Consider the following 17,912-nt stretch of genomic DNA (forward strand, 5'->3'; position numbering starts at 1 on the left):
TCAGTGGGTGCAGGGAGGAGGACTGGGAGTGCAGATACAAAAAGCATTGCCCCAATCTCCAGTCCCACGGACAGATGCATCAGCATCTATGTCTTGCCTCTTGTTGAAGGCATGGCCTGAGCACCACCCAGTTTTTGTCCTGTTTTGGCTAATTGTTTAGATTTGTTAATAGATTTCTGTTGATAGGTATTTGTTGATACTTGCTAGATTACTTCCTGATTTTTGTTCCCTGATTTAGTTTGCATCATCCGCCTTCATTTCTGGAGACAAGTTCATTGTATCAAACTGAGCTGAGTTTTTCTGAGCAAACAGAGAAACCTTCTTTTATAACTGGGTGCTAATGTGTGGATTTGGGCTAGCTCATACTTAGCTCAAGCTCAGCCTTTTGCACCTTGTGTTTTTAGCCTTCTAAGTACTGCTGCTGAAGAAAGGACTCAAATAGCACACACCAGCTTAATTTAGACTCCTGTAATCTCTTAATACAAAGTCATTCAATTTCTCAAGATTGCTCAGAATTTCGATGCTACTCAACTTACAACTGTAATTAGAAATGGAGCTTTCATCAGCATTTTAAAATGATCAGTTCCCTTCTGCATCGCTGTTTTCAGTCTTCACTCCTTTGTTACAGCGTATTTACTGTCTTTGCTGCTATTGCTACTGCTCTAATAGTTTGCTTCCACAATCATGTGAGGAATAAAATCAGTAACAATGCCCAGTGATTCAACCGTAAATGTCACCAGAGGACTTTCACATACTTTGTAAATATTAATACATTAATATATATTCTATGTCTGCTGGTACTTCAAGTATTTTTTTACCTTACAAGACTGAAATGTTGTGCTATCTGTCCTTCACAGTAAGTCTTATTTGACAAAACGAGATATTCTCAATTCTTACTAAAGTGTGGCTACAGAAATGAGGATCAAGAGGCATTGTAGAGTAATTCTCTGCAATCAGCCTGTTGAGTATGTAATTTTATAGCATTATCCGAAACTTTAGGTAGTCTTCATATTACAGAATTAGGACTAAGAAATTAATGGGTGTTTAAAGGCAAAGTGCACATTGCAAAATGCAGAGCTTCTCGTCTGGAATTACGATTCCCAGCCTGGGCTGACGAAAAGGCAGCTGTACACTTTAGTTACACCCCATCACCCCCACGACACTTCGGGAGTTCCGTTCCCGCTCCCCTGGCGACTCCCTGTCAAAGCCAAGGGTGCCGTGCGCGGCTGAGCGGGCAGTGCCCCGGGGGCCGGGCCCTGGCTGTGAGTCCAAGGGGCTTGTCCGCAGCCTGGGATCCCCGAGGGGCACACCCGGGACTGCCGCGGGCCGGGCCCTGGCTGTTAGTCCAGGGGGTTTGCCCTCAGGCTGCAATCCTTGACGAGCGGCCCGGGAATGCGGCGGGCCGGGCCCAGACCCGAGCGCAGCCCGGCGGGACGCGGCCCCGCCCCGGCCCCGGATGCAGTCGCGGCCCCCCCGGCGGCGCGGGCCCAGTTCCTGTGCGCGCCCTTGGCCCGCAGTGCGCGACATGTCGCTGGTGGCCGAGGCCTTCGTGACTCAGCTGGCCGGTGAGCGGCGCGGGCGGGCGGGGCGCCGGGGCGGCGCTCCGGGGTCAGCGGCGCCGGACTGCGGCGGCCTCGGTGCCCGAGGGGCCCCCGCCGGGAGGGAGGGAGGCCGAGGCCGGGCCACGGTGCCGGGAGTGCCGCGGGACGGGCACAGGTCACCCCGCACGGCCCCGCGCCGGACATCTCCGCTGTGGGCTCCCTCGCTTCCCACCTGTGCCGGGGCGCATCGTTACTTCTATTTAACAACTTCTCTGTCTTTAAAGCTATTTAATTTTCTTTAGTGGCCCAAAAACCCCTGTCGTGCGTATAATTCTGTCAGTTTGAGCCGAGTCCCGCAGTGTGGGAGAGCCCAGAGCGGCGGGTGCCGCGTAGTCCGTGCCAGGGGAGGCCGGAGCTGTGCCTGGACCGCACAGCAAAGAAATGGTATTAATATGCTCCGAAAATAAAAACCAGAACATGAACCTTGGATAATTCGTGGTTAGGAAGTTCAAAATACAGTTAGTATGTTGCATGTTGGAAATAAGGGCACTGGTCAGTTTCTCCTTACTTGCTGTTCTCTGTTTTTGGTCTTTTGCTGCTACACAAGCTGACAAAGAATGAATACTGCAAGGCAAAAGCATTTGGATTGATACTGACCTGTTGAGGAAGGCGGGATTTTGTCCCAGGAGCTGAGTCTTCTGCCACTCATTGGAGGCCCCAACAAGAGAGGCTGAGTTGGATTCTCTACTATGAATGCACCCTGAGCTGTAGGTCATGTGAAAGTGGTGGATCTTTAATTTAGGTCTGCAGAGGTACTCACAGAAAATCTAAGTTATGCTGGCCTCTTGAGTGGGCAATTGCTAATTCATGGATGTTAGCACAAGCCATGCTTATATTCTGAGGGCCAGAGCCCGGGATCCTCAGGATATGGAGAATATGGTCATGATCAGCATTGCTTCATGCCATTTACTTGCCTTTAATGATCTCTGTAGTATATTTTAATTTATATTGTCGTTAGGGGTAATGACATACATGAATAGATCTTGATTCTCCTACCTTCGTCTACTGTGTGACCTTTATGAATATTGAGTGACAACTTGATAATACTTATTTTTTTTTAGAATTACAAATACAGACACAAGACTTCTCATTGCTTTCATATTGAAAGTACTATTATTTCACAACAACGTCCTGCTAAAGAAGCAAGTTGTTGTGAAATATGAGAGATCCAAATTAAGTATAGTGTAAGGAAAATGTGTCTTTGAAGAATGGGAAGCAAGAAAGCAAAGTTTTGCAGCAATTAGCTCTTCACTTCTGTGGAGAAGTGTTATTCCGTTCTTGGAGAGATTCTTACCTCCCCTTTGGGGTAGTGACATGTGCTTACACCAGTCTGAGACTCATGTGTTAACAATTTTAATATTAAGGTGGTACTTTGAGGGCATCAGAGCTGCTTAAGTACTTCTAGACCCTCCTACAATCTAGCAAGCTTAAAGAAGATGCAGTTCATCTTTACCTGTCAATCACAGGTTAAGTATTTCATTTTCTTTTAATAGGTAAAGTAATGTATTAGCACCTAACAATACTTCTCCATTTTTGCAGAATGGAAACGGCTGGTGCTTATTTTAATGATCTTGTACTCTGTAGGATATGCAGCTACTTACTGTGACTCAAGGTACACTCCAAATTGTTGTTGCAAACTTGTCCACTGAAATATTTTTAAAAACTAAATTATGGCATTGTCTTTGCTTTCCCTAAAGTGAGTCAGTTTTAAAAGCAGTTACTTGCCTTAAAAATAAAAAATATTTTTGCTGCTGGGTCATGACCTTTCTAGTTTGTCCATATTTTGAACCAAGTCCAGTCTGAACCTAAATAATGGCAAAATCACTCAATTTGTTTGCATGGAAGATTTTTCAATTTAAAAAAAAAAAGTTTTCCTGGATCTTGGCCCATACCCATGACACTTGTCGATTTCCTGAAACATCACATTGACATAGGGAATATTTCATTCTGGTACTAAGAAGATAAAAATATCCCTCAAATTTAGGAATATTTGTGGGGAGGAAAAATGGTGTATCTTCAAGGAAAAAATACCACTTAACAAAAACACTTATTTTAATAGTGCATACTGCCTTTCTGTTATGTATAGATGGAAAAGTAAGAATGAGAATCTTTTCCATGTTCATAAAAATGAAATTTCACTGTCTTGTCATCGAGGGTCCCGTTCATGAAGATGTCATTTGGTCACAGCAGTTGCAGTGAGCTGCTGCTGCTGCTCTTAACATGTAGCAGCTGCAGTGCATCAGTCCTTGCATGCAGGTGCTTGAGATAATTAGCCCAGCAGTTTGTTTTCTAGAAAGGTGTGAGGAGGATTTTAGTAGGGAAGATGATCATAACTTTCTTTTACATGCTGGCATTCTGTGGATGTGTTTTTTTTCTAAATAACTACCTATCTTCACTTTGCTTGTACCTTGTGTGTTCACTTCTGGTGCCTATTCACTGTCTCAGCACAAACTGAAACACAGAAGACACTGTCTGAACACAAGAAAAACCTTCTTTGGTGTGAAGGTGATTTAACATTGTAGCACGTTGCTCAGAGCAGTGGTGGAGTCTTCATCCTTGGAGATGCTCACTACTGAAGGAGAGATGGGCAACCTGCTGCAGCTTACCCTGGACCTCCCAGAAGTGCCTTCCAGCCTCAGCAGTTTTGTGACCATCACTTGCTCAGCCTACTTGCTCTGCTGCAGTAATTCAGCACCCTCTTTGTGCAACATGCTTTTACTGGAATGTGTTGAGCACAGTCTGCTTTTCTAATGCATTAATGATTAAATACAAAGTGATGACTGAATCACATGGAGTGTAAGACTTGCATTAGTGGGACATTCAGCCCTTTGCTTGTTCTGAAATAAAAAGAGGTTGATACTGTGTCTCAACTGTAGAAAATATTAATTGAACAATATGGTGGAGAATTTATTTAGAACAACTGAGTGTCAATCACATATTAACAGGATAGGAAGTGAGTGTTGAAGAATTAGAGTGCCAGCTTTCAAGTGGTGTACAACATTAATCTTATTAACTCGAGTAGTTTTGAGAAGCTGACTGCTCAAATCAACTCTAAAAGATTGTTGAAAGTATGTTTAATTGATCACTAAATTACTCCATATGCTTTACTATTTTTTTTCTTCCCTCGAAACATTGGTTTTAGATCAGTGATCAAAAGAGAGAAAAAAATATCCTTGTTTGTCCTTTGATCTCTGGAAAATTACTTCTGTTTATTGCTGTTACGGCCAATAGTCCGAAGCTAGTTTTAATACGAAGGGAAATGAATGCAGTTTGAAAAACAGATGCCGTTCTGCCTTTAGATATTTTACATTCATAGTGAGTCTACCTCCAATGTGAGATGCCAGAGCACAAATAAATCTTTGACATGCATGTTTTATGTATAAAGACAAGCTGCAGTTTGGCTGAGGACACATACATAGGGAATGAAACCTGACCACCTAAATTGTTGCCACACATAAAGACATAAAATTAACTGAATATGCATTTTGTGTATCAAAATGTGCATAGGTAAATGTTAGCATTTCCTGCATGTGTAAGGTGAAAAAATTAATTATTCTTGCTTAATAGTAGGTTGTTGGCAGCACAGATTGTTTGAGCCTGCTGCAAGGGTGCTTGTAGCGAAACCTTTGCGTTTACTTGAAAATAAAAAATTTGTCAGGCTGCATTATTTTTTACATGTGTGTTTTCTTTTGATAATCAAGCTAAAAGGAATCCCTTTAACTCTTGTTCATTTTCAATAAGAAAGTCTCTTATGCTACTCCTGCCAATTTGTGCTTAGACACGTTTCATGACTTGCTTTGGGCCAATGCTTTGACTGAATTGCCTATCCAATCTTTTTTTTTAGGTCAGGAAAAACATTGCTTTCACAATTACTATAGTACAGTACGTATTTCGTTTTGAGATATTGTTATTTCCTGTTTTTAAGCAGCAGTATAATTAAGTTTATAATAGAGTATGCTTCTCTGGATGTTTCTGGCTCTATTAAGACTAAGCAGTCTTTCTCTAATCAGCATTTTGTTGGTACATGTTTTCTCCTAAAGTGATGTCTTCTTTTCTCGCACCAGAAATGAGATTGCCCTTGAAACAATGGTAACAAAATTAGTAAACTAAAAGTAACAACTATATGATACTGTTGAGTTTGCATTGCAACTGAGCTTTCATCAGCTGATGAAACCAGGCCCTGGTTTGGATGAGAGTGCTGTCCAGGAGCTCAGCTCAAAGAGGTCATAAAGGAACGACTTTGGAGAGGAACCAGATTTTTCTTCTATGTCTCAGTCCCTTTTTCTCTCTGGTCCTTGGATGCTCTGTTCTCTAATTGTCCTCAGGCACTAACCTGGTCTGCTCCTGTAGGTTTGGACTATGTGAGTCACTTTTTTTGGAAACAAGAATGAATGAAAAGGCTTGGTTGCTGTCCTTTGCTCTAGTTGAACAGGCATCACATGTTGCTGCATTGCTGGACATTTTCAGCTGTCTCTTTTGAACGTGAGTGGGAAACTGCAGCTGCAGGCAGGCTATGGGGAGAGAAAGTACACACCAGTTTCTTAAATTTTTATTATTATTACCTTTAAATTCTGGTCTTTAGTTATTAGGAAGATGACTTAAATATCACACGAACATGGATGTTTTAATACAAATCAGAAGAAATTATATGTAGTAATAAAACCTGTGAAATGCTCAGGAAGTATCGCAAACATCGAAGGAAAAAATTCCAGTGATGCTGCAAAGAATGCAAGAAAAGTCTCATTGGGGAATGGGGAAGCCCAGCCAAAAATATTGAAATGTATATACTGGTTTAGAAAGTATTATGGTGAGAGATGGGATTTTTTAACTGCCTTCTAGCTGTGGTGTAATGACAATGAATTCCATGTGACAATTTGACAATCAATCTTGCATTCCTAGCAAGAACTTTCAAAGTGCAGCTGCATGTGTATTTCTTTTTTGCATTTGAATGCCATGTTGGAGAAACTTTGGATGTTCTCACTGAAAGCCTTGGAATGAGGAAAACTGTGAGAATATGATTAAGAGAACAGGATAAATGTTTGCAGGTTTTGAGGCAGGGAGTCTGCAGTGTTTCCCAGAGGTGAGGAGTACTATGGCAAATACCTTTGTCTGGTTTGAGCCGACTTAAACAGTGTGAGCCCTAAAGCAGCGTGTTCCCCCTTGCTCATGGCAATGCTTGGCTGGCTGACTGCACCAGTGCTAACTGTTTGCATTTCCACCCTGCCTAGAGATCTTGGGTCTTACACCTTTGCAAGACTGGGGCTGGTTTGCTTGGGGCTGAGGGCAAGGTAGTAAAGAGGGAGTGAAGGGGAGCCTTAATGAAAGGCCAGAGGGGCTAGGGCTGGATGAGCAGGAATTGTGTACGTGGGAAGCAGCGTTTGGAGCAGGTATGGGATACTGAGGTCCTGTCTGGTGGGACAGATCTGTGGGATCTTTATTGTGGATCATAGCAGGGGTGCAGTGGATGAGAAAGCAGGAAGCTCCTTATGGCACTTTGCAGAAGTGGTGGTCAGACTGCCTGTAAACATCCTTGGAGGAGGAGGAGTTTCAGACTATCACAGAGAAGAGGGGATCTCAATCTATGAGAGCTTTCAAAGAACGGATATAAAGTATAGAAGTGTGGATATCATGGCTAAGAAATGTTCCAGTCCAATAAGGCACTTAAGGCATTAATGAGTGTCATACCTCTACTGTCCTGTTCTTCACAGCTCCTGTGCTTGAAATTTGACTTCGTGTGTCAGGGCCAAAGAGGGGCAAGGGACTTGAGTAGCGCGGAGCAAAGTGATTGATTTGGAAATCTATAAAGAGCTAATATTAAGCATTATAGAGCTTCTTTGAGATGGAGCATTTATGCTGAATATCAGAAATAAGTAAAATAGCTTGTTAGGACTTTTATAAATAAATCTTTTGAGATCATTTAGCTGGCATGCTCTCTGATTTTCCTGAAGATGCTCCAGATGTTCATTTAGGAACAACTTTTATTTATGGATTTCATTTTGTTAAGATTTTTTGGCCTCGTTTCCTGACAGGTTCTCCCGCTTGTGGCCTGCCCTAGTGGTGAGAGTGCTGAGCACCGTAGAGGATTGAATCATGGACTGAAAACCCTTGAAAGTCTGTAACAGAATTGGACTAATGCTTAAAAACATGCAATTAATAGCTTTCTTGTAGGGTGAAGAAACAGATTGTGTCATGCTAAATGGCTGCTGCGGTATTGTCACATGCTGACTCTTGTAGTGGTGCAGTTACAGGGAACTCAAACTTGAAAATTGCTGCTGAGATTGAGTCTTTACATGGACTGTCTGTTCAGTCAATAATTACTGAACAGCCGTGGTTTATCTGAATTGTAGTATCTCTGTGAAGGCGGCCAGGGACAGATTTAAGCAAATGATGTAATTATTTGATACATGATTTAATGTATAGTGTGAAATTTGGTTTTCATTTGGCAAGGCGCTATGAAACACATTTTGGTCCTTTCTCAGCAGAACCAGGGAGTTGCTGATGCTTTCATTTTTTCTTGGCCCTTGTTAGTTTGCAGGACCAGGCCAATTACATGAAATTGATCTGTACTCAATGTGGGTGGGTTGAACTGGTGGGTCTTAAGGAAACTAATTCATGACTTTCTGGTACTTCCTTTATTGATCACTGTTAATGTACGAGATGTATACTTTTAACTGCTTTGGTTCCAAAGTGGCTGCAGCTTCACTGTATTAGTTAAAATGCACCCTCCATTTATTTCCTGAAATAAAGATACAGAAACACATCAGTTCCTGGCATTTTCTTTTTAAACAATGTTTTGCTACTTTAAATTATGAGCTATTTGTATTAGAAGAGAATGAAGTGATCAACTGCTTCTTTTTTGATGCATCTTAATATCAAGTGGCTAATAATCTTCCTTGTGCAGTCTGGAGAAAAGCTTTCCATGTGCTTTTCTTTTGGTTGCTACAGCTGAAGCATCTTGAGCAGCAGGTCCACCATGTATCACCACTCTTAGGAAAGCGAAAGGGGTAATTGTTTTCTTGCTGATTGTTAGGGGGTTTGCTTCATAATGTTTGAAGACTTGTAAGTAATGTTGTTGGATGTGGATGTTGCCCAGATGTAAGACTAAATTTCTTGGTTAGTGTTTACTCTTGTGAGAAAACAGTTTTGAGAATCCTCATTATATTTTAATCAAATTGGTACCTAGGGAGAGGCTGAAGGAAACTATGTAAAAATAATGTGTAAGTTAATCTCGCCAGATGTAATACTGCAATACAGAGATTCAAATTAATGCCAACTATTTTGTTTGCTTTTTTTTTTAATAGAGGATATCTTGCCTCTTGGCTGTTTTAGCAGGCCTTTAATGCTTTGTGAACCTAACTGATAAATACAGATATTTTAACTTTCCTCCTTTTTTATGTCAGTTTAATATCAAACTGTTTAAGAAGGGTGTAACTAAAAGGAAGTTGATCCATGCAAATGTGGTGATTTAAGAAGTAGTCTTTATTTTTATAGGATCTATAGCAGCTTCATAACATTTCATGAAATTGCTCTAAGAAGGTCAAATGTACCCAGGCCAGGTCCTAACCTCACCTACACAACACCACACAGTGAATTGCATGGAAGACATTGTTAGCTGACTGAATACTATAGTTACAGAAGCAGAAAGAAGATATCAAAGCATAAATTGGTAGCATACTGAGAATTCAGTAAATTTTAGTTTATAGGAGATTTGGGGCAGAAATTTTCTTGATTTACTTCTCACTGTGTAGTTTCAGTACTTGAGAAATCATCAACAGGATAGTAACAATTTGTTAATTGTTTACCCTTGGTTCCATTTAGGCATAGGCTACTTTTATAACAGAAAATTATATTTATCTGCATTGCCTTCCAAAAATGTTCTTGTCCAGCTGGAATTCTGTGGTATTGCTAAGAGCTGGAAACAGCCTAATTCCAAATTGAGTGTTTTCCTGCAAAAACCATTAACTTGTTGGTAATTTCATTTCCCATGCAGGAGACAACATCTTGATACCTTGATCCAGAGCTCTCTGGCTTTGGCTGTGTCTGATATTCAAGAATGCCCCAGTTTGACCACAAGCTGAAAGAATGGCAGACTAGCAGGGCAAATCACACCTCGTACCCGACTGTTGAAACTGGCTATTCATACTAGACCGCTGAAACGGCTGAACTGGTGTTTAGTGTATTCCACAATTTAACATGCAAAGTGTTTTGTGTCTTCTCATTTTCACAGTCAGAGTCTCATTTTTTTTTAAATAACAGGATTAAAGGCATAACTGTAAACCATTTATTTCATTACATCTCTTTCATCATTGTGAAGCTGCTTGGGGAAGGTGGATGAAAATGTCTATTTCCCCCATCCATCCAGGCAGTGCTGACACAGGATGAATAGTTTCCCAGTAATTCAGAGTGTAGGAGTTGAAACTAAGTTTTATACACTCATAAATAGACCTTGAACAGCTCAGGCAAGGAATTGGTGAGGCTGAGACACTAAAGAGTGTCTTGGGAATGTGGTGCTTCCTCTTTCACTGACTTCACTTGGAGGAATGTTATTTCAGCTTCTCATTCTTTAAATTAAAATTCACCACTGTGCAAGTATAATATATCCTGTTTTGAGAGCTTTAGTTGGAGCTGTGTGTAGGCCTTAGGTGACCTGCTGATCCCCTACTGGTAGTGGGGTTTAGTGCTCTAAAGTATCTCTTCTTACAGCATATGTGCATTCTTTTCTCTTACTGTCCCAGAAGTATTTGGGTGGAGTCTTATTGAAATGTCAGTCTGAAACATCTGCAATCATTGAAATCAAATTGCTCTTTGAATATCTGTCTCTGGCCTTAATGTCGCTCAAGTAAAACATTTCACCACAAAATCTGAAAAATGCAGCTAGTGCAATACACTTTTGGTGTCAGAGAATTTGATGTGACTGTCATGACTCATTCTTTGTTTTGAAAGTTCTTTTTGTAAGAGCAGAAGATACGTATTTTCTGTCATTCTCTGACATGACAGGTGAGGAGTTAGGAATCCATTTTAATAGTTACAAGCCTAAGTAATTAAAACTCCACTGGGAACATGCAACACACCAGTTCACAGAATTTTCTTCTAAAAGTCTAATTTGACACCTAAGAACCCTGTAATCTCTTTGAAATCTACATTTTCGAAGCTTAACTGTTAATAAGTAAGACACTTTGACTAATAAACACATTGAGCTTAGTGAAATTTTCATGCCTTTTTAGTCATCCACAAACCCAAAGATTTGGTGCAGGTGGTCTGCTTGCCTGTTTGACTTCACTCATTGTTGGGGTGCTGTATCTGCTGAATTCTCAGCACATTGGTAACAAGGATGGACGCTTTCTGTGTCCATCTCCCTTTAATTTTTACTTCCCTGTAACTTTTGATCTCAAACTTCTTCCAGACAAAGTTTTTTTGGGGGACTGATCCCACAGTTACTGTTTTAATCAACAAACAATGTGGTAGAGGAGAAGTAGGCAAAGACAATAGTATGAGATTTGCTTGTCCTGAACAGCAGACAATCCACATGAAAGACTAAATACTTGAATTTGTTAACCATGGGAAAAGTTTCAGTAGGGTGGGAAAACAATTTTTGCTGAAGACTGTAAGCTTGAGAGACAGACCCATTGAAAACCACACAATAGTAATTCCTCTGCTTAAGGAAGCAGAAGGAAGAACCAAATAGTTACTTATTCCTAAGAAATGTAGAGAAGCTATTCCTTTAAGGTTTGCTTCCAGGCAGTTATTTCATCCTGTAAGTAACTAATGATAAAAATGTCTGTTGCGTAGGATCTAACACATAAATGTGATTCTGTCTTGAAAGCTTCTGAAGTTGAATTGACATCACATTTGTTAATTTTCTCTTTATATACCAAGTGCCACAGTAGCTGTGGTTAGCAGGAAAATGAACATTTACAGACCAGGAGATTATAGTTGCCGAAGGATAAACTGGATTTGACTTCATTAGTGCACAAATGATAAGTTTGTGAGGAGTTATTATAGCATTAATCAACTTGATGGATTGGAAATATGACAGAACTGAAGCAGCGTGTAATATTAGTGCCTATTATTCTACAAATTATGTCTTCACCTACATTCATAAGGCAAGAGTCATTGCTGTACATTAAAGATGTTACACACTTTCTCCTCTTGTGGAGGGATGTGACAACCCTTCACTGATTCCTCCTCCTCTCTTCCCCGATGGGGCTCTGGTCTCCCTTAGCTGCATGTTTTCACCTTACAACTAATTGATGGAGGCATGGAAGCTGAAATTTGAATTTAGGTTGTACCCTATGAACCTGGACCTCTCAGGTAGCAGTGAGTATTTAAACTTCTTGCTCCATCAGAAAAAAATCATTTCATACTCTTGAACATCTTGGAAGAAGGAGAATGAGTAGAAATTGGAAGTATGGGAAGTGAATGGTTATCTAATTATTTGATTTTCAGAGGATTGCACAGGCTTTGTGTTTGTATCCCTGATATCACTGAATGCAGTGCAATATGATGAATGCATGCTACAGAACTTTTTTCCTATGATATGAATAATAATACATGAATCTTAATGTGAAACTGATCGTTTTAAAATCCAGTCTGTATAGTGATAGCAAAATCAGTTACCTTGATCTGCTCTGTGTACACAGAACTGAAGGCTTTGGTTTAAGGCTCATGAGTGCATGTCTACCTCATCCAGACCTGGTCAAAATTGTGACTTCCCTCTGAAGGCTCAGATGCCAAGTGCAGGGGGTGTTATTAATTTATTGTCCTGGAACTGCTGAAATTTGGAGTGTAAAGTGTGCTGATAATGAAGGCTCAGATTTTTGTGTGGCTGTTTGTCCTCATTTCAGTTACTTGTCAAAAACATATATGAGTACACAACAACTGTAAATGAGTTTAAACTAGCCTTGTCCTTTCCGTCCCTCAGGTTGGATGTGTGCTCCTGTGTACTGAGGCTGTGAGATAAAGACTTCATATCGTGACTCGTGAAATTAGGGTCAGCAGATACAGTTCGTGAAAATGTGTATGTGAACAGTAGATTGTGGAAGTAAGATTTAAGCTGATAAGGGCAAATAAGTTAGAAACAATGTTCAACTTGTGTCTTAGTTTGTAGCATGGATATGGCATGTCTTAGCAGCGGTTAGTTTTGGATCCTGTGTGCCAAAAAGCTGTTGTGTGTGTGTATCTGTTGTATGTCTGTATCTTCATGGCTGCGTATAGTTTAGTACCAAAGTCAGACTGGAATTCATGTCAGAATTTCTTGAAATATATCTAGCTCTTTTGTTGGAAAATGGAAAGTCTGCTTGATTTTCAGTAGAAATGAGCCCATGCAGCTGAAGCTGTTGGTACCTTTTGAGGCACGTAAAAAGGGTGTTTTCACTGTTTGGCTGGAGCATTTACAAGATTAATGTACCTTTGTGACTCAGTTACTTCTGTAAGTATCTCAGAGTCCAGCAGTGATAAGTTTGCTAAAAGGTAGTAATACCATTCTTAATTTCCTCATTCCATTTGCTCCTGCAAGAGTTCAGTGGAATTGAAGAAATGTATGTTAGATAAATTATTTTAAATGGTTAAGGTTGTAGTACCGCAGACACTTAGTCTCTTTTTATTTAAAGATGTAAATGTACTTCCACCTCAAGAATTTTTTTCTCCAGGGCAAAACTATAATGGAGGGGTGTAAAACCAATAGCTGCTACAATAAAACATAAAACATTTTTTCATGACACTTAAATGTGATTAATTGCTTTCTCATGCCCATACAAGTATAGGTCTGATAGGCTCTGTGCCTTAATGTTAGAGGCAGTGACCTTCACAAAACTGTGTACAGTGTTTTAAGCTTTATATTCTATGTGACTTTCATAAAAGTTAATACTTCATGAATATCCAAAAGGAATGATAGTTGGAAGATTGTGCATTTTTTTTACTTTGAGTTCTAAAGGCAGAAATGCGAAGAATGGCCTTACTGAAGCTGGTGACTTGCTTGAACCACACATAGCTATTTATAGACATTATTGCTTAAAAAAAATAATTTACATGATTAGAGCATTAATTTTGCTTACAAATAGCTATTTTGGGTAGAATGCAAGGTTTGAACTGATACTTAAAAATAGATTTTTAATCAGACATTAACAAGGAATTTAATGGAGACAAAACAAGGATGAACTGTTACCTTAATGCTACCATTAACAGTAAATTGGTTAATTATTATTTTTGCCTTCCCATAAACTCAAAAGGTGTATGATTGATTACATGCAACGGTTCGCAACTGGAAGATATGATTGTCTTTTATTTCCTTGCCTTATTTTTTTTAACAACTGCTCAACTGTTTTGAATAACTGATGATGCAGTTTTTTGAGTGCATATTGACATGCTCATTTTGGGGATGAGCAGTACATAACTTAAAACAATGGTCATCATGGTGGATAAATTTCTGCCAAGCCCAAGAATCTGGCTTTGTGGGTATTACATAGGACCAATGAGTACACAACTTTAAAAGAGAGCTTTTCTCCAAAGCATTCTTCACACTTGGTTTGGAGGTTTGTGCTTCTCTTGTCTGTGTCTTGTTCTTCGCTTCAGAATTCTTTGTTTAGTATCTCACTAAATAGTTGCTCTTGGGGGTGGCCAGAATTAGGATGGGAATGTATGCAAGGATGTCCTTAGGGTGGAGGGAAAGCATCAGCTTTAGCTGCTTCAGAATTACAAGGCTATTCTATAACGTAGGTTGAATTTTAGCTGGCTTGTAACATTACATTTTGGGACTTTCTTCTCTGTGATGTCCCCTCGTGAGTGGGAGGGAAGTACGGGAGAAGAGAGTGACAGTGGAATGTTTTCAGGGCAGGTTTAAATTTTGCATCAGCATCTTTGCAGTTTAAGTTCCTGCTCTAGGTAACATTCATGTTCAGTTAGCATTGCAAGCACATTGTTGTTTGGCTTGCTTAATTAATTTTTCCTCTTTCCACAGCCGCAGAGCCTTGGCCTGAAAATGCTGCGTTGTATCAGCAACTGAAGGGTGGGTACACTGAGTTTGGCAATTAATAATTGCTTTATTTTTAGAAAACACATGAAATATGCACTAAGATAATTAACTGCATGGAAGCACAGAAACTGTTAAAAGAGTCCTTTGTGTTGTTTGTCTGGTCAGAGGTTTTAGCTATGCTTGCATCTGCCAATATAAACCAGCTATTCGTGGCCTATAAGGTCCTTGGTTTATTATTGACTCATTATATTGGCTGCTGTAGGCAGTGTAAAATGATGTGGTTGCAGGCACAGTTGGCAGATTTAGTGCACCAATAGCTGAGGCAGCAGATTTTTGAAGTCTTGTGGTAAAGTGGGCTCTCAGTAAAAAGGAACTGTTAAAATGTATAGGCTAGGATGGTTCAGGCTCCCTTTAGCAGCTCTTCATATATCATCAGATCACATTATGGCCCCCATTTGGGGCTCAGCAGCCTGCTACAGTTGTCAGAAGACTGCAAAGTAATGAAGACTAATAGGTAGCAGCCCTAGTCTTCTAAGCATGGAATTTTTATTGCAGTGAACTTGTCATCTTTCTTTTGTGTGACAGACCTAGACACAGTATGCAATATTAACTGCAAGCTGCTTTTATAGGTTTCTGAATGCTTTTACTTTTTAGCCAGAGGATGTATGAAGATGCGGTTTTATTTAACTTTGATTAGAAGAGTAATTGGCATAAAAGTCAAGCATTTGGTTTTTTAGTTGTGAGCATTTTTTATTGTATGTTGGTGGTAATATATGATAAGTGGAATTGAATTTGCAGGTGAAAAAATCCTGGGTTTTTTCCCCCACTTTTTTATATTCATATCACAGACTTCGTAGTCCAGCAGCATAATAATATATGTGCTCCTTGTGTTATGCGTAAGAAATGCAACCAAGAATGGTTTACAGTTACAGGTCAGTAGCAAAATAAGCACTGGTTTTTTTTTTGTAATTTTGTGTTGTTTCTTTTTTTCTTTCAACAGATGAACAAATTTTGCTTTCTGATAATGCAGCTTCCCTTGCTGTTCAGGTAAAATGTCTTATTTTCTACACTAAAGATGTTAATTCCATTTTAATCTTTTGAATTATTATCTAGCTAAAGTAACTGCATTTAGCTAAATTATTAATTCAAGACTTATTTCTGCCAAAATCAATGTCTTACAACTTTCATTTGATTTGCTTTATGTTGTCATTGGAGTGCCAGAGCCTTAAAAGACTTGAGGATTTTGAAAGTCCTGTGTTGAGTGCTGCTGCTTGTACTCCCGTTATTTATACTAGTCTATATCTGTACAGTATCTGCTTGTCTACCTCCTCTGGGAACTGTGCATGATTCATACCTTTTGCTGCTTGGTATGCATGTTTGTCTTGTAACATCTTGCATGATGTTTGCTGGTTATTTAATTCTCAAAGCTAATACTTAAGGCGTATTTGCTTCATGCTGTGGTCATTACATCTCTTTGTCTCTAAAAGGTTTTTCAATTTCATCATCCATACAGACTTGAGATCCAACGTGGTTTTTAGAAATAGTCCATATAATTGACGAACTTGCACCTTTAATTGACTTAATAGCACCTCTGTGGCTGTGAAGGCCATGTAATCTCCATTAACCTGTTAGGTTCAGTAACCCCAAATCTCAGGGGAACGTTTTCCCCATTAGCAGGGAAGGCCTGGCTGTCAGAAGTGGTGAGGAGCAGGATGTCTGTAAGGTTCTTGTTCTTCAAAGCAACTTTGCTGCTGCTTTGCTTAACAGGGAGTTTCACTGTTCTAATGCTTCTTGCTTTTTTTGTGTGGTCAGAGAAACTTAAGCAGGCAGTCTTTGAGGGTTATCCGAAATGGTCACATGTCACTTAGCCAAAGTAGGACACTTGGAGGCTGTAACTGACATTACTGGTAAAAGGTTAGGGTCATTTGGTTATGGTAACTACTTCCAGGGTCTTTTAACTTTTTTTCCTTCCAGTCTGGCAATCTAGGAAATACATCTAAGAGTAAATTCTATCACAGCAAGAAGATAGGTTTATATTTTGCTGGAAAGAGAAGTCATCTTTGATACACTTAATAAATGGGGCAGTGTTTATTTGTTTGGCCAGTATGTTTTGTGCTGTGCCTTACAGTAATGCAAGTAAGTTTTTTTTGTTGCTCACTTGTTCTCAGTGTTTCTTTTTACTCCAACAACTGTATTTTTGTGGTTCTCATGAATTTTCTTACCTTCTAACAATATATGTATGTGTGGCTTGTATTTAAAACAGAAAATCCCCCCAACCCATCAACAAAATAACCCTAAAATTTCCTTTTCTAATGCATCATTTTGCTTTACTGTTTCCAGTTCATTGTTATCCTACGCATGTCACTTAGATGATAAATTAACTATAATATATTAAAAAAGCTTGTTTTTCTTCAATATTCTGTAGCTGGACAGCTGATAGTAGCCATGACTATAAATATTACTCTGGTAGATATCTGATCTTAAACTTTATAGAACAATTTTGTATTAGGGAATCGTATAAATTTTTAAGAATTTGTTTAACATGGTTGTGACTGTGAAAGAATAAATATCCTTAGTGTCTTTGATCTGTTTTGAAATGATGCTAGGATATGTGGTTATGTATTGGCAGCTTAATGATCAGAAAGGTTTAAATATATTGGTGTGTTTTGCATAAGGAAATCGATGAGTTCCTCTCTTTCAGAATTTACCTTTTATTTTGATGAGAGCCTGTTTATCTTTTTATGGATATCTTTTTGTTGATTTTTTTGGGGGGAGGAGGGGTTGTGGGAGTTGCTATATTTTTCTGAATGTGGAATGAGTGATAGGAGGCAAAATAGGAGCTGGTACCTGAATTTTTTCCCAATATTGCCATTGCAAATTTGGGGCACATGAATATCCCAGTGCAGATAAAAAGCTTGTTTGTGGCTTGATGAACTTTTATGTTATGAAGACATATCAGAAGTTTGAATCTCTCTGATCAAAGGAGAGTGTGGAGTCAGCCACCATCGAGTCTTTAAGAAACATGGTTCACCAGACGACTCTTAATGTGCTGCAACCTGCCTTTCAGGTATTTCTTAAAATCTCCTTGTAGCACCTTTTCATAGAGCTGCTCTGGGATAGATCTCAAAGGGACATATATGCAGATACCTATATCTAAAAAAATGAATACAATCCAATGCCATAGTAATTAGAGTAAAACTTGACTGTTTCAAAGTTGCCAACCCTGCCATACAGATGGCATTTCATATACCTCTTGTCAACAGAGCAGAGCAAGCAGACAGCAGAGCAAGCTCCTCTCAGTGTAGGTGTAATTAATGAGTAGTGAGGGTTGCAGGTTGAAT

The 17,912-nt window shown here is 39.5% G+C and overlaps 1 protein-coding gene across 1 annotated transcript in view; it reads left to right on the forward strand.

Moving 5' to 3' along the window:
* The first annotated feature begins 1,280 nt into the window (after nt 1–1,280).
* MTX2 (metaxin 2) overlaps nt 1,281–17,912 on the forward strand; it is a 31,785-nt gene continuing 15,153 nt past the window's right edge. The window contains exons 1-3 of the mRNA XM_071562376.1: nt 1,281–1,565; nt 14,557–14,604; nt 15,572–15,618. Coding sequence (XP_071418477.1) covers nt 1,457–1,565; nt 14,557–14,604; nt 15,572–15,618 — 204 coding nt within the window. The 5' untranslated portion in view covers nt 1,281–1,456. The remainder of the gene's footprint in view (nt 1,566–14,556; nt 14,605–15,571; nt 15,619–17,912) is intronic.

Source organism: Pithys albifrons, chromosome 8 (assembly GCF_047495875.1).
Source record: "Pithys albifrons albifrons isolate INPA30051 chromosome 8, PitAlb_v1, whole genome shotgun sequence".
Lineage (NCBI taxonomy): Eukaryota > Metazoa > Chordata > Aves > Passeriformes > Thamnophilidae > Pithys > Pithys albifrons.